The 25,153-nt window shown below is 42.2% G+C and overlaps 1 protein-coding gene across 1 annotated transcript; it reads right to left on the bottom strand.

The window, feature by feature from the left end:
- Nucleotides 1-81: 81 nt before the first annotated feature.
- On the bottom strand, nucleotides 82-14,493 carry LOC121533265 (peroxisomal acyl-coenzyme A oxidase 1-like). Its single transcript, XM_045219900.1, has 12 exons — nucleotides 14,291-14,493; nucleotides 12,298-12,405; nucleotides 10,281-10,400; nucleotides 10,032-10,147; nucleotides 8,294-8,463; nucleotides 7,625-7,787; nucleotides 6,031-6,221; nucleotides 3,312-3,488; nucleotides 2,931-3,036; nucleotides 2,555-2,698; nucleotides 1,973-2,179; nucleotides 82-1,634 (listed from the first exon to the last, which is right to left on the bottom strand). The coding sequence occupies exons 1-12, from the start codon at nucleotides 14,403-14,405 to the stop codon at nucleotides 1,584-1,586; spliced, it is 1,668 nt and encodes a 555-aa protein (XP_045075835.1). The 5' UTR covers nucleotides 14,406-14,493; the 3' UTR covers nucleotides 82-1,583.
- Nucleotides 14,494-25,153: the final 10,660 nt, after the last annotated feature.

The following is a 25,153-nucleotide window of genomic DNA, read 5'->3' as shown; positions in this document are numbered from 1 at the left end:
AAAAAAACATGGCTCTGATTTCATAGCACCATCTAGTGGTTGCTTCTGGCAGTCTATGAAACAGTTGAAGGAAACCATGAAAATCGTTTGATAGTTTTTAATATTTCCAGTTTTTTACTAAGATCATTAAGCATGACAAATGATTCACTTTCAGTTAAAATTCAATAAACAAAATCTGTTTAAAAACAACATTCAGTCTGAATGGATTTCTAATACTATCACAAAAATTAGTTAAACAAAAATTCGGTAAGTACATTGAAATAATAATCATACATCCTTAAATTGCTACGAAAATCCACAAAATAAATGTATAAAGCATATTCTTCAATCAAAAATATACGCATCAACCAAGTGTGATAATGGAGCTAACATGTTAGTATTAAAGTAAAACAAATTCTGCAGGCACATAATTCTCCCACAAACAGTAATTACTGTTTCGTTCCATTTGAAACTATCAATCATGTATCAATCTGCAACATACTGTAAAAGCCAACAGCAGTACAATCAACAGTTAGTAATCAAGTATAAAAATACTTATTTCATTGTGTTGAAGAATGTACTTGTTCCAAATGCCACATCAGGGTTATTTTCAATAGGCACCAAACGGAAGAAAACTGACTGAAACAGAGGGGGAACTACCCGGACTTGTCCAATAAGAACCGCTTGTTTTCTTTCCTTTGCGAGACGTTTTACCACGGTGTGCCCTAATGAATACGACCTTGTTCATCAAGCTAGTTTGATTTTCATGTAATTTCTTGGTAATTAAGCCCCACGTGGTAGAAAAGATCCTCATGCATATATACTAGTAGTTTGTATTAAGTGCAAGAATTGAAAGGCCCCTTTCCTCAAATCACTAGTTTCAGAATCACACTCTGGTATAGCTTACTCATCAACTCATTATTCACTAATCACATTCACTACCCCACAACCACAAACTCTCTCACATCTAGACAGACAGACATGCACACCTTGGTTCATTGCAAACCACAACTGACCCGCACTACTACAGACACCCATCCACAGTACATTAGCGTCAAATACTGTGACATGCATGATCAGAAATCATCCAGATTAAAATGGGATTTAACATATCTCAACAAATCGAGAGATTTGCAATGTACATGATCCAAAGAGCTTGATTAGATCACAAGGATCAGTCATCAAAACCCCTTCATCTTTAGGCCACCTCGCATGCTAACTACAGTAGTTTTGCTTCCTCTCCTTCTTATGTTTTCTCAGACCTTCGATTCTTGGATTCAATCCATTAACTAGGCATGGGGTATATAAAACTCAAACTAAATACCTATGAGTCTAGTTAGCTAGTTGAATAAGTCCAGTAGAATGATTGATTCATTAGCAGCACATCAGTAGAGGTGGGGTAAGGAGGCTGATCTCCAATGTTCACCACCTGTGGTTGATTAAACACAGAAGGGGCAGGTGGAATGAGCCCTTCCGATTGGTGGATAGGCGGCCTTGATGGGGTCCCACAGCTGGATTAGTGTTAGTGTGCTTCCTGTCCCCTGTAGTGGAGGGGTCAGGTGAGAATCAGGGGTCAAAGGTGAAGGCTCAGGGGTCATCTCATCTCACAGCTTGGCCTGCAGGGGTTTCAGGTACTTGTGGTAGGATTCGTGGACCTAGAGGAGAGAGAGGAGAGGGAAGGAGGGTCAGTTTGAATACTCTGCAGGTAGTCTCTTCCACCCACCGGCTCCCTCTCTCTTTGTCGGTAGCAATTAGCCTGGGGACAAGGTTACTCTGCAGAAGACTTACTACTACAGCAAATCATTCATTAGATTGCCATCTTTATGTAGGCAAACTACGCAATGAACAAAGAGACAATTTGGCATTTCATAATCTGAAACAGATGCTTGTAAATGGTTCTCAAATGGCCTATTCATGTTCTTAATAATGAAAAAAAATAAAAAATCTTAATCTCAGTCTCTCTTTTTTTAAGGCCCTCTCCATTAATTCTGACCTCTGTCTTGTTGAGAGGCGAGCGGCGGGCCCACTCGAACATGTGCTCATAGACGTTGCCGTCGTAGCGTCCCAGGACGGAGTTGAGCATTTCGTCGCGGTAGTCGAAGGCGTCCACCAGGGCCACTGCATTGGGCCTCAGCTGGGCCAGAAGCTCCTTCAGACGCTGGGACACCTGGGAGAGCTGGGGCCCACTCAGGAGACCAGTCTAGAGTAAGGAAGGAATTATTGTCAGGTCGTTATTGTTAAAGAGAATGTGTTCTCAATAAATAGGCAATAATAGGTTAAAATGTCAAGACAAACGAGGTAAAGCCTTTATATGTAGGATCAAATCAAACAAATCGGAAAGTTAAGAGTAAGAAGATAATCTTCCTTTTATAAGTGATACAAGTACGAGAGTGTAAAACCATGTCTTGCTTTAAACATCATACATGACGTTATAAAAATGAATATAGACTTAATATGGGACCCATTTATGGTCGCATTGAAATTCACATATTAACATAGTACTAGAGTATGTATGTAGTCCTTTTTCCCCCCTGGGAGATAGTGTGGGTTTGACAGTTGCCATGGTGGTGGTTACCTGGAGGAAGTCTCCGCTGTGCTGTTGGATGCCCTGGAGGGCGTAAAGCAGGGCCAGGGTGCTGAGGACAGAGTGCACTCCCGTGTCTCCCATCTCCCCCAGCTTAGCTGCAAACAGCTTCACCACCACATAGTGACAGTGGGCCTGGAGATGGAGAGGGGAGGGGGAGAAGTGATAGATGAGAGTTAAATGAGGACGATAGGAGGAATGAGATAGGAAAAGGAAATTGAAAGAGGGAGGAAAGGAGTAGGATTTAGTTTGTAGTTCAAATTTAGCATTTCACATCAACAATGTTTTTTTTTTACCTTACTGTGTGTGGGTGGCTCCCTCCCAAAAAACAACACATTCCATATCCCAGGTTGGTAAGGTGACTTACATCAGAGGCTCTGACCAGGTCTATAGCACTATTGTTCCAGGCATCCTCCTGACTGACCCTCTTCTGTAGCTCCTGCTGAATACTCTTAGCTGCCAACTCAACCAGCCTAAAGACACACAGAGGCATTGACATAGGACACCGTTAAACAGAAACTGATGCATGACTGTCCATAGAGTACAAGTACATTTAGCTGTGTGCTGGTTTGCTGGACTGGTGGAACGTTTTAGCGCAACCCATTGCATTGCCTGGCACCAACTAATACATTGCTCTGATTGAAAGTCTCTGCCATATAATGTACAGGCCTTTGATATTTAGTGAAGACCAAATATCTAAATGCGATCTATTACTATTACATTTTGGTGAGTTTGTAGGCCCACTTACTTGGCAGCTCGTAGTTTGTAAGCCTCCACAAGGCTGGCCAGGTCATTGATGTTGACTACAGTGGGTCCGGAGGACACAGTCTGGGGCTGCAGCCTACATTCTGACTCGTTCAGGTAGGACACGATGCCACTCAGCTGGTGGCCTGCCGACGCCTGCCGGTAGCTCTTTATCAAGAACCTGGGGAGAGGGGGATGCAAACAAGTGAGGAAGACAGTGGATAGGGTCAAAGGTCACACACAGACAAGAACGCACACAAAGTAGAGCTGGGCGATAGGGCCAACATATCATATCACAATAGCTTTCTCATTTTTGACGGTAATTGACGGTATTTTGTGTTTTGGAATAATAAAAAGTTCTAAATATAATTCATGAGTAATGCATGACCCTAGGGTGGCAACAAATACATTCTACCTGGTTTAAATGGGGCTTTCTGTCTTTGATTGTTTTATATAAACTCAAACCCAAAATAATTTTCAGCCTTTTCATCAATTTCCTTCACTCATTTGTTATCATTTTCACACTGAAAAATATTAGTTTTGTCTTTGTATGCCTCTATTGTGAAAAAGTAACTTTTCCTTAATGAAAATAATTATTCTCTGACCATGTATTTTCAAATGGATTCCATGGCAGTTCTTACTTTAGCCACAAGGGGCATTGTGTCAATTTCTAAGGCGCTTTTGGCACAGTCACTGCCTCACAGGCACCAGCCTATTCATGGCACACAATTACATGTGCGCACCCAAAGCTCTTCCTAGAAAATGATCAGTTCTCAACTGTAAGCATGCTCTTACTGGCGGTAAGAACGGATGATTGCAATCATTTTTCAAGTTAAATCACTCAGTTATTACATTTATATTACATTTAACCAAACATTGAAATACCATTATGTAAGGTACAAATCCAAACCAGTCCGTGCATCATTACAGGTATATAGTAAAATGCGGTTGAACACCCAGCTCTAGCGCTAAGGAAACAAAAACTCATACACACCTATTCATTTGGTCCTAGTCTCACTCACTCCCATTCAATTACTTTCCATTGTACACCTCACACTTGGCAGTGCTTAACTGAACACACTCCCAAAAACCTGTAGACAGTTAGATCGATGCTTTGTTGATCATTACTACCTTTGATGTGCAGGGCACAATATCACACAATAGCTTTTTAATACTAGACCTACACTACCAGTCAAAAGTTTGGCACACCTACTCATTCAAGGGATTTTCTTGATTTTTACTATTTTTTACATTGTAGAATAATAGTGAAGACATCAAAACTGTGAAATAACACATATGGAATCATGTAGTAACCAAAAGTGTTAAACAAATCAAAATATATTTTATATTTGAGATTCTTCAAATAGCCACCCTTTGCCTTGATGGCAGCTTTGCACACTCTTGGCATTCTCTCAACCAGCTTCATGAGGTAGTCACCTGGAATGCATCAGTTGTGTTGTGACAAGGTAGGGGGGTATACAGAAGATAGCCCTGTTTGGTAAAAGACCAAGTCCATATTATGGCAAGAACAGCTTAAATAAGCAAAGAGAAACGACAGTCCATCAAGGTCAGTGAATACGGAACATTTCAAGAACTTTGAACGTTTCTTCAAGTGCAGTCGCAAAAACCATCAAGCGCTATGATGAAACCACCACAGGAATGGAAGACCCAGAGTTACCTCTGCTGCAGAGGATAAGTTCATTAGAGTTACCAGCCTTAGAAATTGCAGCTCAAATAAATGCTTCACAGAGTTCAAGTCATAAACTGTTCTGAGGGGATTGTGTGAAACAGGCCTTCATGGTCGAATTGCTGCAAAGAAACCACTACTAAAGGACACCAATAAGAAGAAGAGACTTGCTTGGGCCAAGAAATACGAGCAATGGAAATGTGTCCTTTGGTCTGGAGTCCAAATTGGAGATTTTTGGTTCCAACCGCTGTGTCTTTGTAAGACGTGGTGTGGGTGAACGGATTATCTCAGCATGTGTATTTCCCACCGTAAAGCATGGAGGTGTTATGGTGTGGGTGTGCTTTGCTGGTGACACTGTCTGTGATTTATTTAGAATTCAAGACACACTTAACCAGCATGGCTACCACAGCATTCTGCAGCGATACGCCATCCCATCTGGTTTGGGCTTCGTGGGACTATAATTTGTTTTTCAACAGCACAATGACCCAACACACCTCCAGGCTGTGTAAGGGCTATTATACCAAGAAGGAGAGTGATGGAGTGCTGCATCAGATGACCTGGCCTCCACAATCCAATTAAAGATGGTTTGGGATGAGTCGGACGGTAGAGTGAAGGAAAAGCAGCCAACAAGTGCTCAGCATATGTGGGAACTCCTTCAAGACTGTTGGAAAAGCATTCTAGGTGAAGCTGGTTGAGAGAATGCCAAGAGTGTGCAAAGCTGTCATCAAGGCAAAGGGTGGCTATTTGAAGAATCTCAAATGTAAATTGTATTCTACAATGTAGAAAATAGTACAAATAAAGAAAAATCCTGGAATGAGTAGGTGTGTCCAAACTTTTGACTGGTACTGTATTTGCCCTGATTTGCAAGTATTGGAATACATTGTAATGTGTGTTTGTGTGAGCTGTATAATGTGACTAATTTATGTTTTTGATTCAGCGAGGAAAGAATGTGTCATTTCAGGGTGTGTGTCTATGTGTGTGTGTCACATCTGTGTGTGTGTGTGTGTGTGTGTGTGTGTGTGTGTGTGTTACCTACCTGGCGGTCTGCAGCATCATGACGGTGTTCTCTCCCTCGTAGGTGCACGTGGCCACAAAGTTAACATAGATGTCTGGGAGGGCGCTGCAGCGGGAGTAGCCGTGCCCGCCACACGCCATGCGACACACCTCGATGCCCGCGCTGGCCGTCCATGTGGTGAAGGCCTTCAGGCCCGCGGACAGGGCATGGAGCTGGGCACAGGTCAGAGGATGTCACAGGGTTATACAGTTATATTGACACAGGATGGTAGAGGATGGGCACAGGGTACAGTTATATTGACACAGAATGGTAGAGGATGGGCACAGGGTACAGTTATATTGGTAGAGGATGGGCACAGGATACAGTTATATTGACACAGAATGGTAGAGGATGGGCACAGGGTACAGTTATATTGACACAGAATGGTAGAGGATGGGCACAGGGTACAGTTATATTGACACAGGATGGTAGAGGATGGGCACAGGGTACAGTTATATTGGTAGAGGATGGGCACAGGGTACAGTTATATTGACACAGAATGGTAGAGGATGGGCACAGGGTACAGTTATATTGACACAGAATGGTAGAGGATGGGCACAGGGTACAGTTATATTGACACAGAATGGTAGAGGATGGGCACAGGGTAAGTTTAAGCAAGAGATATCTGTTTTGTTGCATTGGATGTGTCTCAATCCACCACATCCGCTAGTGTCGCACTTCCGCATCTGCGGTGAAAGGTGGCAGAGCTAGAGCTGTGTTTGTTAGACCATGAGACATCCAGAAAATCGGTCTTCTCACGAAAACGTCTGTAGCGTCCGAACCACTCTATCTATGGAAAGGGGAGACTCTCACGAACACGTTCTCTGTTTTGCTCTACAACCCCCACAAGTGTCAGGAGACACGTCTTAAGTCGGTACCGTCGATGTGTGAACTGTCCGAACCGTTTGGGCTACAAACTCGTCTTAAGGTAACCGGTAACGGTTTTAATAAACAAATGGAAGTATGAAGGTAGTTTTATGCCTACCCCAAAAATATGTGTAAAAAAAAAAAGATTTAGGACAGACACTTCAAAACCTTGTTTCTTATGATAAGTTTAGACTTTCCTTTTTGCCATTTATGAATGTTATTCAATGTGTTTCTATGGGCTTCAGTAGTAAAGGCCAAATTCAATATTTTATCAAATAAATGGTTTAAAATTCCAAATAAAATAGCTAAATGATCCATAGTATGACCATCTTTTAAACAATTCCATGTCAGCTTAGCACCTCCCTCCTCCCCCAATGTCTTAGACTAAAGAATTAACACAGACGAAGCCTGTTGTCAAAACACCTCCATTAGACTTCTGCCGCTTAAATTGGATGAAACATTTCAAGACTATTTTCAGTGAGTGCAGTGTTTTCCCCTTTTTCCTGGTCAGGTCACGTGGTTAGAAAAAAACTATTTTGTCATGTACCATGTACTATATCAAGAGGAGGTATTTACTTAGCCTGGGTACCAGTCTGTTTAGCTATCATTCCACTCCTTGTCACTCCTTGTTTAGCATGACACGGACTACAAGGCGTGGAAAGTTAGCAAAACAGGTTCTGGATCTCAGGCTAGTATTTACTGTATGTACCTCTGGTAGTTCACTGAAGTCTCCCTGGCTGATGTCTCCAGTGATGCGGTGGTAGACCTGGTTCATGTAATGACCCACAAACTTGTAGGCATAGGCTGTTGCCAGCAGGGGGAACAGCTTGTACTGCTGGGTCTGGTAGTCCATGATCTGGGGCTCCGGCTCTCTGGAGGAACCACACAATTAGAATATAGACTTAGATATAAGGTTAATGGTTCGCTTGCTATCATGTGTTAGTCTTTGAAGAACATTTAGATACAGATATTATATGAGTAACGCTTCCTAATATCTACCCAAACTCTATATAACGTCTTTCTACATCAGCTCTCACACAATTAGAATATGAGTATAGATTTAGTTAATGGTAAAGGTTAAAGTACTTTGCTTCCTGTTCTTGTTTGTGTCTGAGTGTGTTACTTGTGTATGGATGTGTGTAAGTATACGTAAGAGTATTTTTGTATTCCTTTGACTATTTATGTATGTTTTAGTAAATGTGTATATCCAGGCTCATGTTCATTAGGCACCAAACGGATGAAAACTCACCTAAACATAAACACAGGAAAGTAGTATCTGTACAATAAGAATCACTCATTTTCGATTTCCGTCTCAAAACTGTTTGCTACAGTGTGACCTAATCGACACCACCCTGGTGTGTCCAGAGCTACGACTGACCCTGGGCGTATCTCAGACTGGTGCCGTACGGAGCTGTAGCGGATGGCAATGGTGCAGGACTTGGCGAGGGCGTGGGCCGCTTCCCCTACGATCATGGACCTGATGAACACCATTGTGCCGTAGGTCAGCTTGGCACTGGGAGGCTTCACGTACGTACCGTCTGCCTCCACCTGGTGGGGAGAATACATACTGTCTGTGGCAGTGGAGGCTCCTCAGAGAAGGAAGGGGAGGACCATCCTTCTCAGTGAATTTCAGAATATTTTATTTTTTTGTTGATGAAACTATAATAAATATCTTAACGTCACCAAATAATTGATGTAGGTCTACAATAGCCGCAACAGCACTATGTAGGGTAGCACCATGGTGTAGCCGGAGGACAGCTTGTTTCTGTCCTCCTCTGGGAACACTGACTTCAATACAAAGCTGAGGAGGCTCATGGTTCTACCCCCTTCAATAGACTTACACAGTAATTATGACAACTTCAGAGCTCTTGTAGCATGGACTGACATGTCCACCCAATCAAAGGATCAAAGAATGAATCTAGTACTGAAAGCATAAGCTACAGCTAGTTAGCACTGCATAAAATGTGGTTAGTAGTTGACTCAAAGAAAGAGAAAGACAATAGTTGAACAGCTTTGAACAAACATTTATTTTTATTTTTTTATGAAGGTGGAGAGAGAGGGAGCTAGCTATTTGTCATTGTATTTTTTTCACTTAGCTAGCGAATGCAGCTAGCTAGTTTAGCCTACTCAAACACCCGGCACAAACAGAAACAGATTCTATATTCGCTAGCTGGCTATGGCTATCCAACACTGGAACTCTTCCAAGTCAAGTTAATTTATTGCCACTGGGGCCTGCCGGTGTAACTGTTAAACTGCTTGCTGACTGCACACTGTACTTACTGCATGATTGTAGTGGGTTTACTAAAAAGTGTTAGTTCTAGTAGCATGTAGACTAATATGCGAGAAGGAATACAATAAGCAAAGTGATCATGCTTTTTGTAAGTGGCTGCTATGAAAGTGAACTGTTTGTGTGTGATCAGGAGTGTATTCATTCCGCCGATTCTGTTGAAAAAAAAATCTTAAACGGAAGCAAAAGGAACGGGGATAAACATACCTGAATTTGTCCAATAGAAACTCTTGTTTGCCACTGTTGATCTAATGATTACACCTTAGATCACCTAGATGCAGGCAACAGTGTGCAAGGCGGTATTGAATGTGTCACTGTCACCTTGATTACAAAATTCTCTCTCGACATGTGTGCACCTACGTTGTAAACTTTCATTCATAGGCTAGGTTGTAGCAACCTCATGATGGGTATGGGAAAGGTGTAGTATCATGTAGTAGCCTAACCCTATCGCTGTTACATTGAGCTGGGTGAATGGAATATGAACGACAGTCATCCAATATGCTGTAATAGAAATAAGGCTCATAAAAGAAAATCGTCCTCCCTCATCTTAAACGGCACCGACCACCACTGGTCTGTGGTATACAGTTCTAGGACAATCAGTTAGTAAGTATACACTGTAAGGTCAAACAATCAAGTAGCTCAACTCAAAGAAGTTAAGTGTGTAATGGAAAGTATTGCGTGTCATCACATACAGACACACAGACTCCCCTCCGAATATGCATACAATATATCTTAACATCTATGCTGTGACAGCATTAGAATCTATCCTAACCAACAGAATAAAAGAACAGTGTCTCCTTGAAATGTGCTTAACTGCCCAGTCACTCACCTTTGCATATTTCATCAGCATGTTGTCGCGAGGAATTCGTACGTTCTCCAATTTCAGGTAACCATTGTCAACCTCATCAAAGCCAAACTTGGGTCCTATGTCCCCTACCACCACACCTGAGAGAGAAAGAGAGTGAGTTCACTAGACAGTAGGCTACCACCAAAGCTACATCTAGGAGACACAGACAGACACTGGAAAACAGACACAAACACACTCTTTTTGACACACGCACAGCAGTGTGTACAGTACCTGGCAGTGGTATGTGGGTGTTCATACTGCGGAGAGGTACGATGAATGCGTGCAGGCCGTGACACTTCCCCTGGGTGTGGAGCTGGGCCAGAACTATGGCGTGGTTAGACGTCTTACCCACTGGAGAGAGAGGAGAAGAGAGCGAGACGGACAGGGAAAGCGAGTCCATTACACTTCTATGGATTCATAAGATTAGCTACAGTGGGGTAAAAAAGTATTTAGTCAGCCACCAATTGTGCAAGTTCTCCCACTTAAAAAGATGAGAGGCCTGTAATTTTCATCATAGGTACACGTCAACTATGACAGACAAAATGAGAAAAAAAATCCAGAAAATCACTTTTTAATGAATTTATTTGCAAATTATGGTGGAAAATAAGTATTTGGTTACCTACAAACAAGCAAGATTTCTGGCTCTCACAGACCTGTAACTTCTTCTTTAAGAGGATCCTCTGTCCTCCACTCGTTACCTGTATTAATGGCACCTGTTTGAACTTGTTATCAGTATAAAAGACACCTGTCCACAACCTCAAACAGTCACACTCCAAACTCCACTATGGCCAAGACCAAAGAGCTGTCAAAGGACACCAGAAACAAAATTGTAGACCTGCACCAGGCTAGGATGACTGAATCTGCAATAGGTAAGCAGCTTGGTTTGAAGAAATCAACTCTGGGAGCAATTATTAGGAAATGGAAGACATACAAGACCACTGATAATCTCCCTCGATCTGGGGCTCCACGCAAGATCTCACCCCGTGGGGTCAAAATGATCACAAGAACAGTGAGCAAAAATCCCAGAACCACACGGGGGGACCTAGTGAATGACCTGCAGAGAGCTGGGACCAAAGTAACAAAGCCTACCATCAGTAACACACTACGCCGCCAGGGACTCAAATCCTGCAGTGCCAGGCGTGTCCCCCTGCTTAAGCCAGTACATGTCCAGGCCCGTCTGAAGTTTGCTAGAGTGCATTTGGATGATCCAGAAGAGGATTGGAAGAATGTCATATGGTCAGATGAAACCAAAATATAACTTTTTGGTAAAAACTCACCTCGTCGTGTTCGGAGGACAAAGAATGCTGAGTTGCATCCAAAGAACACCATACCTACTGTGAAGCATGGGGGTGGAAACATCATGCTTTGGGGCTGTTTTTCTGCAAAGGGACCAGGACGACTGATCCGTGTAAAGGAAAGAATGAATGGGGCCATGTATCGTGAGATTTTGAGTGAAAACCTCCTTCCATCAGCAAGGGCATTGAAGATGAAACGTGGCTGGGTCTTTCAGCATGACAATGATCCCAAACACACCGCCCGGGCAACGAAGGAGTGGCTTCATAAGAAGCATTTCAAGGTCCTGGAGTGGCCTAGCCAGTCTCCAGATCTCAACCCCATAGAAAATCTTTGGAGGGAGTTGAAAGACCGTGTTGCCCAGCGACAGCCCCAAAACATCACTGCTCTAGAGGAGATCTGCATGGAGGAATGGGCCAAAATACCAGCAACAGTGTGTGGAAACCTTGTGAAGACTTACAGAAAACGTTTGACCTGTGTCATTGCCAACAAAGGGTATATAACAAAGTATTGAGAAACTTTTGTTATTGACCAAATACTTATTTTCCACCATAATTTGCAAATAAATTCATTAAAAATCCTACAAATGTGATTTTCTGGAAAAATAATTCTCATTTTGTCTGTCATAGTTGACGTGTACCTGTGATGAAAATTACAGGCCTCTCTCATCTTTTTAAGTGGGAGAACTTGCACAATTGGTGGCTGACTAAATACTTTTTTCCCCCACTGTATGTCAGTTCTCACTATTCAACTAATTCTATTGAAATAATTTGGCAGTCATTTAAGTCTCTGGTCCACACTACAATGAGAATCAGCAGTAAATGGTCTGATCTTGTTCAGCAATGTTGTGGAATGTGTTTTCTTCAGAAGCAAAGTCCACTAACTTAACTGGGGATTGGTTTGATTGTATGTGTATGGACCATGCCCTGAAGCTAAAGTGCGTGAGTGTACTCACATCCACCAGGCCACCACTTGATGGAGGTGATGGTCGGGCTGTTCATGACAAACTCCTGGGTGGCCGGGTCATACATTGCCGTGGTTTCAAGCCCCCTGAGGTGGGTGCCTAGACAATGAGAAAGACACCAGGCCCCCAAACACACAACACATAAAACCAAAGAAAGAGAGTTATCACTAAGTTATGGCAGGAGTACATTGATGTTTTCAAATATTATGCAGTGCAAAACTGACACAAGACTAGCCATCAAATCTCAAATAATACTGCAACTTCAAACTTAGCTTTTTCTTACAGCAGTAAATATACTTTGTTGGGTCTAGTGGGTATACTTTGTAGCCTACTTTGTTTATGTCATTTTTGTTTTTTAACCAGTTCCCTCATCTGAAAACAAAAAGTTATTATATTATATAGTGGAAAAACTATTGTAGGTGTTTGACAGACCAAAACCAAATAATCAAAACCAAATAAAATAATATATTTCTTACAATCCGCATAACTAATATGTGTACGGTTTATGGCTGTCAAAGTTAACCCCTGACATTTTTTATGCTGTTAATTTTGCTACCGTTTTAGTTATCAGGTCAAAAGATATAAGCAAATGATCCCAGTTCTAGTAGCAGCAGCTTGTGACTAGTTGATGAAGAACATGGATCAGTAGCCTAGGCTAGATCTAATAGCTGTATTATATTTTACATCAACTCATGACCTGGCTGAGCTGTTGTTAGTCTTCTGTGGAACTCATAACATTGTTGAACAGGTTCAAAATGTTATTTGTATCCATAGAGCCAGTTCTTTTTCCTCCCCTATAGTCATCCCTCCAATTAGAAATTGGAATGAAAGAAGTACTTGAGTGTGTTTGTGGGCAAGTGTTAAACTTCAAGAACAATGATAAGAGGGAGTAGGCCTACTTAAACATTGGGACCATTAATAGCCAGCTGTATGTTACAGTGACTTTTGTGTTATGGTGAAACATTCTGATAGATTGTTTCTTTCCTTTACAATGAAAACATAGTATGCCTATAACTAACGCCACTAACTCGATTCATTATTTTAATCGTTTGACAGATACATGTGACGAAGGACGTAGGTTGTCTATCTTTAAACTCAATGTACTTCCAAACACAGTAAAGGGGGACAAAAGGGACAGAGGCGGTGGAGGGTACACGTTTTGGAAAGGAAGTCACTTAGGGTGCTTTACATGTGGGCACGTTCACCGTGGCTGGCAACAAGACTGTGTGAGAACCAGGGGCAGAGCACATTCCAAAAGGGAAGCCGTGCGAAGCTGTACGGCCCACAACACCCACTCTCCAAGCCAGCCAGTATTAGTGGTTTTAGTTGTTAGAGTAAAAGGCCAGAGTGAAATGCCCTTTTTGTTATTTATATCTTTTTTTTTAAAGGCCCAGTGCAGTCACAAATATGATTCCTGTGTTTTATATATATTTCCACACTATGAGGTTGGAATTATACTGTGAAATTGTGAAAATTATTGATAATGCCCTTTTAGTGAGCTGTTTGAAAAGACCGCCTAAAATGTCAGCCTGTTTTGGTGGGATGGAGTTTTGGAATGCCTGGTGACATCATCAGGCGGTAAATTAGTTCCAAACCTCTCTGTCAATAACAGCTACTTTTGAGTATTCCCCTCCATACTCAGACCACTCCCAGACAGTGCTTGCAAAAATCTTGCTTGAGAAATGTCTCTTCGCTAAGAAGCTATTTTTGACCATTTTAATTGAAAACAATCACAGTAAGGTACTTAATTGTTACCCAGAAACAATTTGATATTGAGATAAAAACGTCTGCATTGGACCTTTAACAACACAAACGTTTTATCTGGGGAGACGTTTTTACGCAAAATTCCCTAACGAGTATGTGAGAGTTTTCTGGTGGCTCGACTCAAATGTCAAAGAGGGTGGGCATGCATCTCTTGTCCACTCCACAGAGCATGGGGGTGACCGGAGGCTGGTGATCAGGTACGGTTTGTTCAGCATTTTACCGTGGCCCATCTCTGTCTGTGCGTAGGTGCCGATGATCTCCAGGTTCCAGGCGGGTATGAAGAATGTCTCCACCTGCTCAGGACTGGCCTGGTTCAGCAGGGTGGGCAGGAACATTCCCAGGTGGAGGTCCAGCGGCTCTGACCGCCCACGGTGCACACAGCTGGGGTAGCGGCAAGGGGGGAGGGGCAAGAGGAGGGGGTAGGGGGTAGGGGGTAGGAGGGTAAAGGGAGGATGGGAGGGGCATGCAAAATAAGGTATAGCCAAGGAAAAAAATAACGTTTTTAGGCATAGAATAGACCATATAATAGGACATGACAATGGAGCCATGGTTGGAAAAGATGGGAGATTGGAAGTGTTAGTAAATCATATTTTGGGGGTAGAGGATGGATGAATAGAGGGAGGGATGCATAGATGGATGAAGGGATGGAGGGGAAAGTGCAATTATTAATATAAAAAATAAAAACTGAGCTAGTCATGCAAATTGACTGCGGAGAACGGATTAGAATCATCTGCATTTAGACTGGGCTTGACTCAAGAAAATATGTATTAATTTAATTATTTCATACAAAATAACCTTCTCAGGCATGATTGTTGCAACCTTTCATTTATTTGCCTGACATGTTAATCTCCAAAAGCAGTGTAACCTGTACTCTCATTTCACTGAAAACCTATTTCAAATTCCAATTTAATTGTGAGGCAAACTCTGGGCCATGTTCATTAGGGACCCAACGGAAGAAAACTGACACAAGAAGGGACTAACTGGACTTGGTCCATTAAGAAATGGCTAATTTAGTTTTCCACTGTAAAACGTTTTTTCATTGCATGCCCTAATGAACACAACCCTGAGGCAGTAAAATGTCAAATGCATGTCAACCAATAAGTCAACATTATATTCTATGCTAATGCCACCAACTAGTGCAGTGCAACTTGCAGTTTTAAAGCAGACTCTTTAGTCCAGGGCTAGGCAACCCTGTTCCTGGAGGGCCATAGGTACTGCAGGATTTTGTTCCAACTATGCACCACACCTGACCAATTGAGCTAATTGACCAGTTCAGTGATTGCCTAAATTCAACACAACTGGTCTTCCAGGTCGGTTAAATCAAAAACATGAAGTGCCTGAAAAACTACAGGATCAGGGTTGCCTACCCCTGCTTTAGGTTTATAAGGAAGGGTGAAGCAGTTGTAAGGACATTTAAGGTTAAGACAATAGGCAGTTTTCCATTGACCCAGGATTAATCGACAAAAGCAATGTCTGCAAAAAAAACATCTGTGCGTTACGTGTAACGGAAACTGCAGGTAGCCTAGTGGTTAAGAGTGTTGGGCCAATAACCGAAAGGTCACTGGTTCGAATTACCAAGCCGTCTAGGTGAAAATAAATATGCCACTGTGCCCTTGAGCAAGGCACTTTTGCTCCATAGTCGCATAATGGCTGATCCCTGGCCGTAAAAAATAATTAAAAATAATAATAATTTCCAATTCACACATATGTACACACTTTTACATGTGCAAAATAGGACAAATGTAAGTACCCACCTAATTATTACTAATAGATATAGGATACATTTTCTAAAGATAGGCAAAGTTCGACAGGGGTGGATATTTATTTTGTCGAACTTTCTTCATTGCGACAAATGACGGAACCAGTGTTCTTCGAATAAATGCTGATTGCCACATACATTTGAAGGTACACGGGCATGTGACGTCGTCACGTAACTATCAAAATAATATTTATTTGCAGGACAAGGATTATCCTGACTTTGAATTACTTACACCTTGCTTTTCTGGTTGGCTGGCAAGTTTCACCAACCAATTATTTCCGATCTACAGGAGTGCAAGTTTCACCATTGCACGGACAGTGGCAATACGTTGGCACATGCGAATTATTAGAATATGGCAAATATTAGTAAGTGATTGCATTCTATCCATGCTGGCTTTAGCGGACTCCCTGAGACATGAGACAGATAGGTGGGAGGGCATAAGCGCTGTTGCCAATTAATTAAAGCGCAATTTGCCTTAATGGGTAATGGAAACACTTCGACCACTACATTTTCATTCGACATTTTAGGTTTTTCCAAAAAAGTACTTTTTAGGTGCGAGGTCATTACATCCAGCTGTTTTTATTGACACAAGCTAATTAAAATAGAAACGTATCACAGCAGGCAATTGTATCTATTTTCTATGCAAACTTTTTAAATATTGACACAAAAATCACTTGACAAGTTAATGGAAACCTAGCTAGTGAGTTGCTAAGAAGAAGTGAACCAGAACAGAACTCTGAAAAAGGAGGCCTTGGATCCCCACAGAAAATTCTGAACAGCCAGTCCTGGACTCTCCCTAGAGTACAACATTGTCATGGAAATGCCACGGTTACGTGATCGTGAATAATGTCCACTTCGCAGCGTCATAGAAGTGAAACATTGGCAACAAGAGACATCTGGCTTGACCAAAATTGTTTTACATCGCACAGATTGTTCTGCTTACAGATTATCAATGGGATATTCAGGGTTCCGAAAATCAACCCACATGCATGTTTTTTGGCAGGACACCATGAGTCTTCCCTATGAGTTGAGACTTCGACAGACAAGAACAATAGTTGAGGCCTATATTCATTCATCCAAGCCATTAATTCACGAACAGCCAAACAATTAGGCCTACAACCATCCAACCACCCACATAGAAATTAACTCACTCAAATGCACAATTCAGAATGTTAGGTCATTTGCTTAAAAAGTCTAAATTCTACAGTGTTAGGGTTAATCATTTGTAAGGAGTAGCCTGGATTCAGAGAAAATCAAGACTTAATAGCAATCAGAGTTAACTGACAAAAGCTTGGAAAGACTCATTAGGCTAATAGGCCACTACTAGCAGAAGGAGAGGAAATAAAGGGGTTTGAGGAGGAATGGAATAAAACTAAAAACTAGATGGGAGTCATTTAGGTTCTTAAGGACAGGATTGTTTTGTATTGTTTCTAAGCGCAATGTTACGGATTTTTTTTGTCCTTCTATTGTTTATTTTGCCACCTTTTCCAAGGTATTGGGCAGGTTATGAGGACTTGGAAAACAGACAGGCAATCATGACATTTTGAATCCAGCATATTAGTTTTGGCTATTCAGTTTAGCTAATAACTATTGCGTTATGCCTACTGTTTGGGCACATTTTGTCTACACAAACAACTACAGTGATCTGTCAAACACCTACAAGGAATCACTTTCAATCAAAATGTCCACCCCATGATTTGTAAACAACATTAAAAGAAAATCCTACATCAAGGATCGACAACTGTCCATCCCTAAGCCTCCCTATGATCCTTTCCATAATTCAAACATATAACTTACTTAGCTAGCTAGTTAAAAAAATTGCACAAGCACTTTATGTTGTATAAATAGTGCTATTACATTATCATTATTATAAATTATCTGTATGGAACTGACCGTGCCCCATCTCTGTCTGGCTGTAGGTGCCCAGGGCCTTGAAGGACTCTGCCAGGGGGACCCACTTCTTGAACTGCTCCTTGTTACACTGGGTGTACAGGGTGGGGAGGAACATGATGAAGTGGGTCCCCAGAGCCTCGTGATGGTGGCCCCGAAACACGCTGAGAGAGGGGGACAGACTCACAGGTTGACGGATGGACAGACTGGACGGGACCACTCAGCAGGTTCGTGGTCATACTCGGTTTAAAAAAGGGGAGGTTCTACCTAAACTTGTCCAATAAGAATGTGCATTTTAGTTTTCCATTTCAAAGTGTTTCTTGCCTACTTAAAATAACCCAGGTTTAGGGTTGACACTAGTGTCAACATGACCTTCCCTTAAAAGCAAGGCTTTTTATTTGTTAAAGGGATTCTGCAAGATTCTGGTAATTAAGCATGGAAGTCTACAGGTACGCTAGTATACGCTACTGTACCTATAGACTTCTAGTCTTGCGCTAACGGTAGTTAGCGTTGGCTCGCAAAACTACCTCTAAATCAAATCAAATTTATTATATTATATATATTATATTATTAAATTTTATTGGCCACACGCGCCGAATACAACAGGTGCAGACATTACAGTGAAATGCTTACTTACAGCCCTTAACCAACAGTGCATTTATTTTAAATAAAAAAGTAAAATAAAACAACAAAAAAAGTGTTGAGAAAAAAAGAGCAGAAGTAAAATAAAACAACAGTAGGGAGGCTATATACAGGGGGGTACCGGTGCAGAGTCAATGTGCGGGGGCACCGGCTAGTTGAGGTAGTTGAAGTAATATGTACATGTGGGTAGAGTTAAAGTGACTATGCATAAATAATTAACAGAGTAGCAGCAGCGTAAAAAGATGGGGTGGGGGGCAGTGCAAATAGTCTGGGTAGCCATGATTAGCTGTTCAGAAGTCTTATGGCTTGGGGGTAGAAGCTGTTGAGAAGTCTTTTGGACCTAGACTTGGCACTCCGGTACCGCTTGCCGTGCGGTAGCAGAGAGAACAGTCTATGACTAGGGTGGCTGGAGTCTGACAATTTTGAGGGCCTTCCTCTGACACCGCCTGGTATAGAGGTCCTGGATGGCAGGAAGCTTGGCCCCAGTGATGTACTGGGCCGTACGCACTACCCTGCGGTCGGAGGCCGAGCAGTTGCCATACCAGGCGGTGATGCAACCAGTCAGGATGCTCTCGATGTTGCAGCTGTAGAATTTTTGGAGGATCTGCGGACCCATGCCAAATCTTTTCAGTCTCCTGAAGGGGAATAGGCTTTGTCGTGCCCTCTTCACGACTGTCTTGGTGTGTTTGGACCATGATAGTTCGTTGGTGATGTGGACACCAAGGAACTTGAAGCTCTCTAATGTCCTTCATTCTGCACACAGAGACATAAAAATGGTACCCACGAGTTTCTGACTCTGGGTAAGTAGAAAACGGTATCCCTTTAAAGACATGCTCTGGACCTTTGGCGTCTAGTAAGTATTTTTTTAATCTCCCCTTTTGGGCTAGATGTGTCAATGTGTAGTTCATACATGCATAGAGCAGAATGACTGTCTTACCTCAATTAGCAACGAAATCCCTAGTTTGAAAGCAACTGTTTACATGAAGCTGTGCAGCGCCACTCTACCTACATTTTTTCCCACATGGGCCAGTCCCCTAGCAATTAGAGTTCTAGCCAATGAGCTTCAGCTCCTCACCATTTGAGTGACAGCTAGCAAGACGCGCGCACACACAGTAGATTGAGCGAGAGCAATGACGTGGTGCACATACAGTACCAGTCAAAAGTTTGGACACACCTACTCATTCCAGGGTTATTCTTTATTTGTCCTATTTTCTACATAGTAGAATAATAGTGAAGACATCAAAACTATGAAATAACACATCTGGAATCATGTAGTAACCAAAAAAAAGTGTATTTATATATTTAAGATTCTTCAAAAAGCCACCCTTTGCCTTGATGACAGCTTTGCACACTCTTGGCATTCTCTCAACCAGCTTCACCTGGAATGCTTTTCCAACAGTCTTGAAGGAGTTCCCACATATGCTGAGCACTTGTAGGCTTCTTTTCCTTCATGCTGCGGTCCGACTCATCCCAAACCATCTCAATTGGGTTGAGGTCGGGTGATTGTGAAGGCCAGGTCATCTGATGCAGCACTCCATCACTCTCCTTCTTGGTAAAATAGCCCTTACATAGCCTGGTGGTGTGTTGGGTCATTGTCCTGTTGAAAAACAAATGATAGTCCCACTAAGCCCAAACCAGATGGTGTGGTAGCCATGCTGGTTAAGTGTGCCTTGAATTCTAAATACATCACAGACAGTGTCACCAGCAAAGCACACCCACACCATAACACCTCCATGCTTTACGGTGGGAAATACACATGCTGAGATCACCCATTCCTGTGGCGGTCCTCCACGAGAGCCAGTTTCATCATAGCGCTTGATAGTTTTTGCGACTGCACTTGAAGAAACGTTCAAAGTTCTTGAAATTTTCCGGATTGACTGACCTTCATGTCTTAAAGTAATGATGGACTGTCGTTTCTCTTTGCTTATTTGAGCTGTTTTTGCCATTATATGGACTTTTACCAAATAGGGCTATCTTCTGTATACCTTGTCACAACACAACTGATTGGTTCAAATGCATTAAAAAGGAAAGAAACTCCACAAATTAACTTTTAACAAGGCACACCTGTTAATTGAAATGCATTCCAGGTGACTACCTCATGAAGCTGGTTGAGAGAATGCCAAGAGTGTGAAAAGCTGTCATCAAGGCAAAGGGTGGCTATTTGAAGAATCTCAAATATAAAATATATTTTATAGTTGACTTGGGCTATTTAAGGCAAAACATATTTGACAAGGCAAATTGGCAGTTTGAACAAGTGAAAAGGTAGGACATAGCGTAGCCTGTGACAGTTGTAATCTTTTTGTGAACTTTGCTCTGCCTAGAGAGACTCACACACACACACTAAGGATGGAGTTTTGAAATAATTTCATTATTCGAATAGTACATATCCGAAATACATGCGTTTTTTTTACGTTCGGTTTTTAAAGCTGAGCACTGCTGCGCGAGGGAGAGAGGCTGGCGTTCTATTGCTGCAGCTGCGGAGGGGCCTTGTGTGTGTGATCAGAATGGAGCAGACAGAGGAAGATGGCTGATAAAAATATTGCCTAGTCAGACCGTTACTCTTTTCCAGCTGGGTGATAGGCTTTATTATACAATAAAATATAAAACAGATAAAAACAGACTTCTCATTTTGCTCACTTTTAATTCCATTATTTTATTCCATCTTGCATTGCATTAGTGAGTTCTCTCTCCACTTGCTACAGATCCAGCCTCTTTGCCGCTTTGATTGGCCAACATAAAACAACAAGCTACACACGTGAAGGCTACTAATCTTTTTATATGTCACACGTCATTAAAACTACACTGAAAAGTTTTTTTTATTAAATGAATAATTTGAAATGTCATGGTATATCCTTGTATGTAACAATGTCACATATTAGAATTTAATTTAGAAAAAATACTTTTCAGTGTTAAAATTTCCAGGCGGGTCGACCCCAAGTGGTAAAAGCAGGCAACAACACCTCCGCCACGCTGACCCTCAACACAGGGCCCCCCCAGGGGTATGTGCTTAGCCCCCTCCTGTACTACCTGTTCATCCCCGACTGTGTGACCCACGCACGTCTCAAACTCAATCATTAAGTTTGCTGACAACACGACTGTGGTCGGCCTGATCACCAACGGCGATGAGACAGCCTGCAGGGAGGGGGTCAGAGACCTGGCAGTGTGGGGACAACAACCTCTCCCTCAACGTCAGCAAGACAAAGGAGCTGATCTTGGACTTCAGGAAACAGGGGCAGGTGCACACCCCCATCCACATCGAAGGGGCCGTAGTGGAGCGGGTCAAGAGCGTCAAGTTCCTCTGTGTCCTCGTCACTGAGGACTTAACATGGGCCCCTAACACCAGAACAGTCGTGAGGAAGTCATGGCAACGCTTCTTCTCACTCAGGAGGCTGAAACTATTTGGCATGGCCCCTCAGATCTTCACAAACTTTTACAGCTGCACCATTGAGGGCATCCTGACTGGTTGTATCACCGTTTGGTATGGCAACTGCACCGCTCGTGACCGGAAGGCCCTGCAGAGGGTGGTGCGGATTGCCCAGCACAAACCTGGGGACGAGCTCCCAGCCATCCACGATGTACATGCCAGGCGGTGTCTGAGAAAGGGCCGAAAAATTGTCAGAGACTCCAGTCACCCGAGACATGGACTGTTCTCCATGCTCCCGTCCAATAGGCTGTACCGGTGCATCAAGGCTCAGACAAACAGACTATAACCATCCACAGGTCCCTAACCACTCAGACAACTTACGCTGCTGCAAAAATTATTATTGATCAGATTACTCCATTACGCTGCTGTCCATTGATTATTGATTGCCATTACCATTAGTATTTATCTATACTGAACAAAAATATAAAACGCAACATCTAAACTGTTGGTCCCATGTTTCATGAGCTGAAATAAAAGATCACAAAATGTTCCACACACACAAAAAGCTTATTTCTCAAATTTTGTGCATACATTTGTTTACATCCCTGTTAGTGAGCATTTCTCCTTTGCCAAGATAATCCATCCACCTGACAGGTGTGGCATATGAAGAAGCTGATTAAACAGCATGATCATTACACAGGTGCATGGATTAAAATGTGCAATATTGTCACCCAACACAATGCCACAGAAGGTTTGAGGAAGCGTGCAATTGGCATGCTGACTGCAGGAATGTCCACCGAGCTGTTGCCATAGAATTGAATGTTAATTTCTCTACCATAAGCCGCCTCCAACGTTGTTTTAGTGAATTTGGCAGTACGTCCAACAGACCACGTGTATAGTGTCGTGTGGGTGAGCGGTTTGCTGATGTGTCAACATTGTGAACAGTGCGCCCCATGGTGGCGGTGGGGTTATTGTATGGTCAGACATAAGCTATGGACAACGAACACAATTGCATTTTATCAATGGCAATTTAAATGCACAGAGATACAGTGACGAGATCCTGAGGCCCATTGTCGTGCCATTCAGCCGCAGTCATCACCTCATGTTTCAGCATTATAATGCAAGGCCCCATGTCGCAAGGATCTGTACACAATTCATACTCACCAGACATGTCACCCATTGAGCATGTTTGGGATGCTCTGGATCTACTTGTCCGACCACGTGTTCTAGTTCCTGCCAGCATCCAGCAACTTCGCACAACCATTGAAAATGAGTGGGACAACATTCCACAGGCCACAATCAACAGCCTGATCAACTCTATGCGAAGGAGATGTGTCGCATTGCATGAGGCAAATAGTGGTCACACCAGATACTGACTGGTTTTCTGATCCACGCCCCTACTTTTTTTTTTTTTTTAGGTATATTTGACCAACAGATGCTTACCTGTATTCCCAGTCATGTGAAATCAATCGATTAGGGCCTAATGAATGTATTTCAATTGACCTATTCCTTTAAATTAACTGTAACTCAGTAAAATCTTTGAAATTCTTGCATTTATATTTTGTTCAGTATATTTATCCCACTACTGGTCACTAATACTCCTGTTTACATGTACAGTGACCTCCGTATTTATTGGGATAGTGAAGCATTTTTTCCTCTTAAGTTTGGATTTGAAATCAAACAATGACTTTGAGGTTTAATTTGAAGGTATTTTCTACCAATTCGGGTAAACCGTTTAGAAATTACAGCACTAATTGTGCATAGTCCCCCCCAATTTTAGGGGAGCAAATGTATTGTGACAAATTCACTTATGCGTATTAAAGTAGCAAAAAGCCTCCAAGCTGACTTTGGTCGCCAGCTGGACGGTGTTTCCTCCAACACATTGGTGCGGCTGGCTTCTGGGTTAAGCAAGCAGTGTGTCAAGAAGCAGTGCGGCTTGGCAGAGTCGTGCTTCGGAGGACGCATGGCTCTCGACCTTCGCCTCTCGCGAGTCCGTAGGGGAGTTGCAGTGATGGGACTAAACTGTAACAACCAATTGGATTTCACGAAAATTGGGGAGAAAAAAAGTAAGGTAAAAGTAAAATAAATAAATACCCTAAAATTAAAGCTGACAGTCCGCACTTTAACCTCAGTCATTGTCTGATCTCAGATCCAAACTTTTGGAGTATAGAGCTAAAAGAAGAAACAATTATTCACTGTCCCAATAATTACAGAGGGCACTGTTTCATTAGTATATTACCATTACAAGTATTTATATATTCCTGCTACCAGTCACTTTTCAGCAATGTTTATGTGTACACTGAGTGTACAAAACATTAGGAACACCTGCTCTTTCCATGACATAGACTGACCAGGTGAAAGCTATGATCCCTTATTGAGGTCACTAAAATTCAGTGTAAATGAAGGGGAGGAGACAGGTTAAATAAGGATTGTTAAGCCTTGAGACATGGATTGTGTATGTGTGCCATTCAGAGGGTGAATGGGCATGACAAAAGATTAAAGTGCCTTTGAACGGGGTATGGACGTAGGTGCCAGGCGCACCGGTTTGTGTGTGTTAAGAACTGCAACGCTGCTGGGTTTTTCACACTCAACAGTTTCCCATGTTTATCAAGAATGGTCCACCACCCAAAGGACAGCCAGCCAACTTGACACAACATTGGAGTCAACATGGGCCAGCATCCCTGTGGAACACTTGACACCTTGTAGAGTCCATGCCTCGACGAATTAAGGCTATTCTGAGGTCAAAAGGGGTTGCAACTCAATATTAGGAAGGTGTTCCTAATGCTTTGTACACTCAGTGTATATCTTACTACCAGTCACTTTTTATGTATAAACCCACCTCAACCACTCCAGTACCCCTGCAAATTGAATAAGGTACCGGCACTGTATATTGTATAATTGCATTCTCGTGTTCTTTAACTCTCATCATAGTTCTTGTGTGGTTTTTATTCATACTTTTATTTTTTATTCTATTTTCTATTATTATCACTGCATTGTTGGGAAAGAGCTCTCAAAGAATTTCACTGCCCTGTTTTACACCCGTTTTATCCTGTGCACGTTGTAACTTGAAACTATACTGAACAAAAACATAAAATGCAACATTTTCAAAGATTTTACTGAGTTACAGTTCATATAAAGAAATCAGTCAATTTAAATAAATTCATTAGGCCCTAATCTATGGATTTCACATGACTGGGCATACAGATATGCATCTGTTGGTCAAAAATAAATAATAATAATAATAATAATAATAATAAGGGAATGGATGACAAAACCAGTCAGTATCTGGTGTGACCACCATTTGCCTCAAGCAGCGCGCCACTTCTCCTTTGCATAGAGTTGATCAGGCTGTTGATTGTGGCCTGTGGAATGTTGTCCCACTCATTTCAATGGCTGTGCGAAGTTGCTGGATATTGGCAGGAACTGGA

This window comes from Coregonus clupeaformis, unplaced genomic scaffold (genome assembly GCF_020615455.1).
Source record: "Coregonus clupeaformis isolate EN_2021a unplaced genomic scaffold, ASM2061545v1 scaf2876, whole genome shotgun sequence".
NCBI lineage: Eukaryota > Metazoa > Chordata > Actinopteri > Salmoniformes > Salmonidae > Coregonus > Coregonus clupeaformis.
The sequence above is the reverse complement of the archived record's forward strand: the minus strand, read 5'-3'. Positions and strand labels throughout refer to the sequence as shown.

Bases quoted from the DNA above. Each gene is read 5' to 3' on its own strand.
- LOC121533265 (XM_045219900.1), bottom strand. From the start codon at position 14,405: ATGTTCCTGCCCACCCTGCTGAACCAGGCCAGTCCTGAGCAGGTGGAG. The intron at 12,406-14,290 runs GTAAAATGCTGA...CTCATTGTCTAG, and splicing joins ACAGACAGAGATGGGCCACG to GCACCCACCTCAGGGGGCTT. The intron at 3,489-6,030 runs GTAGGTAACACA...CCCTCTCCCCAG, and splicing joins ATGATGCTGCAGACCGCCAG to GTTCTTGATAAAGAGCTACC.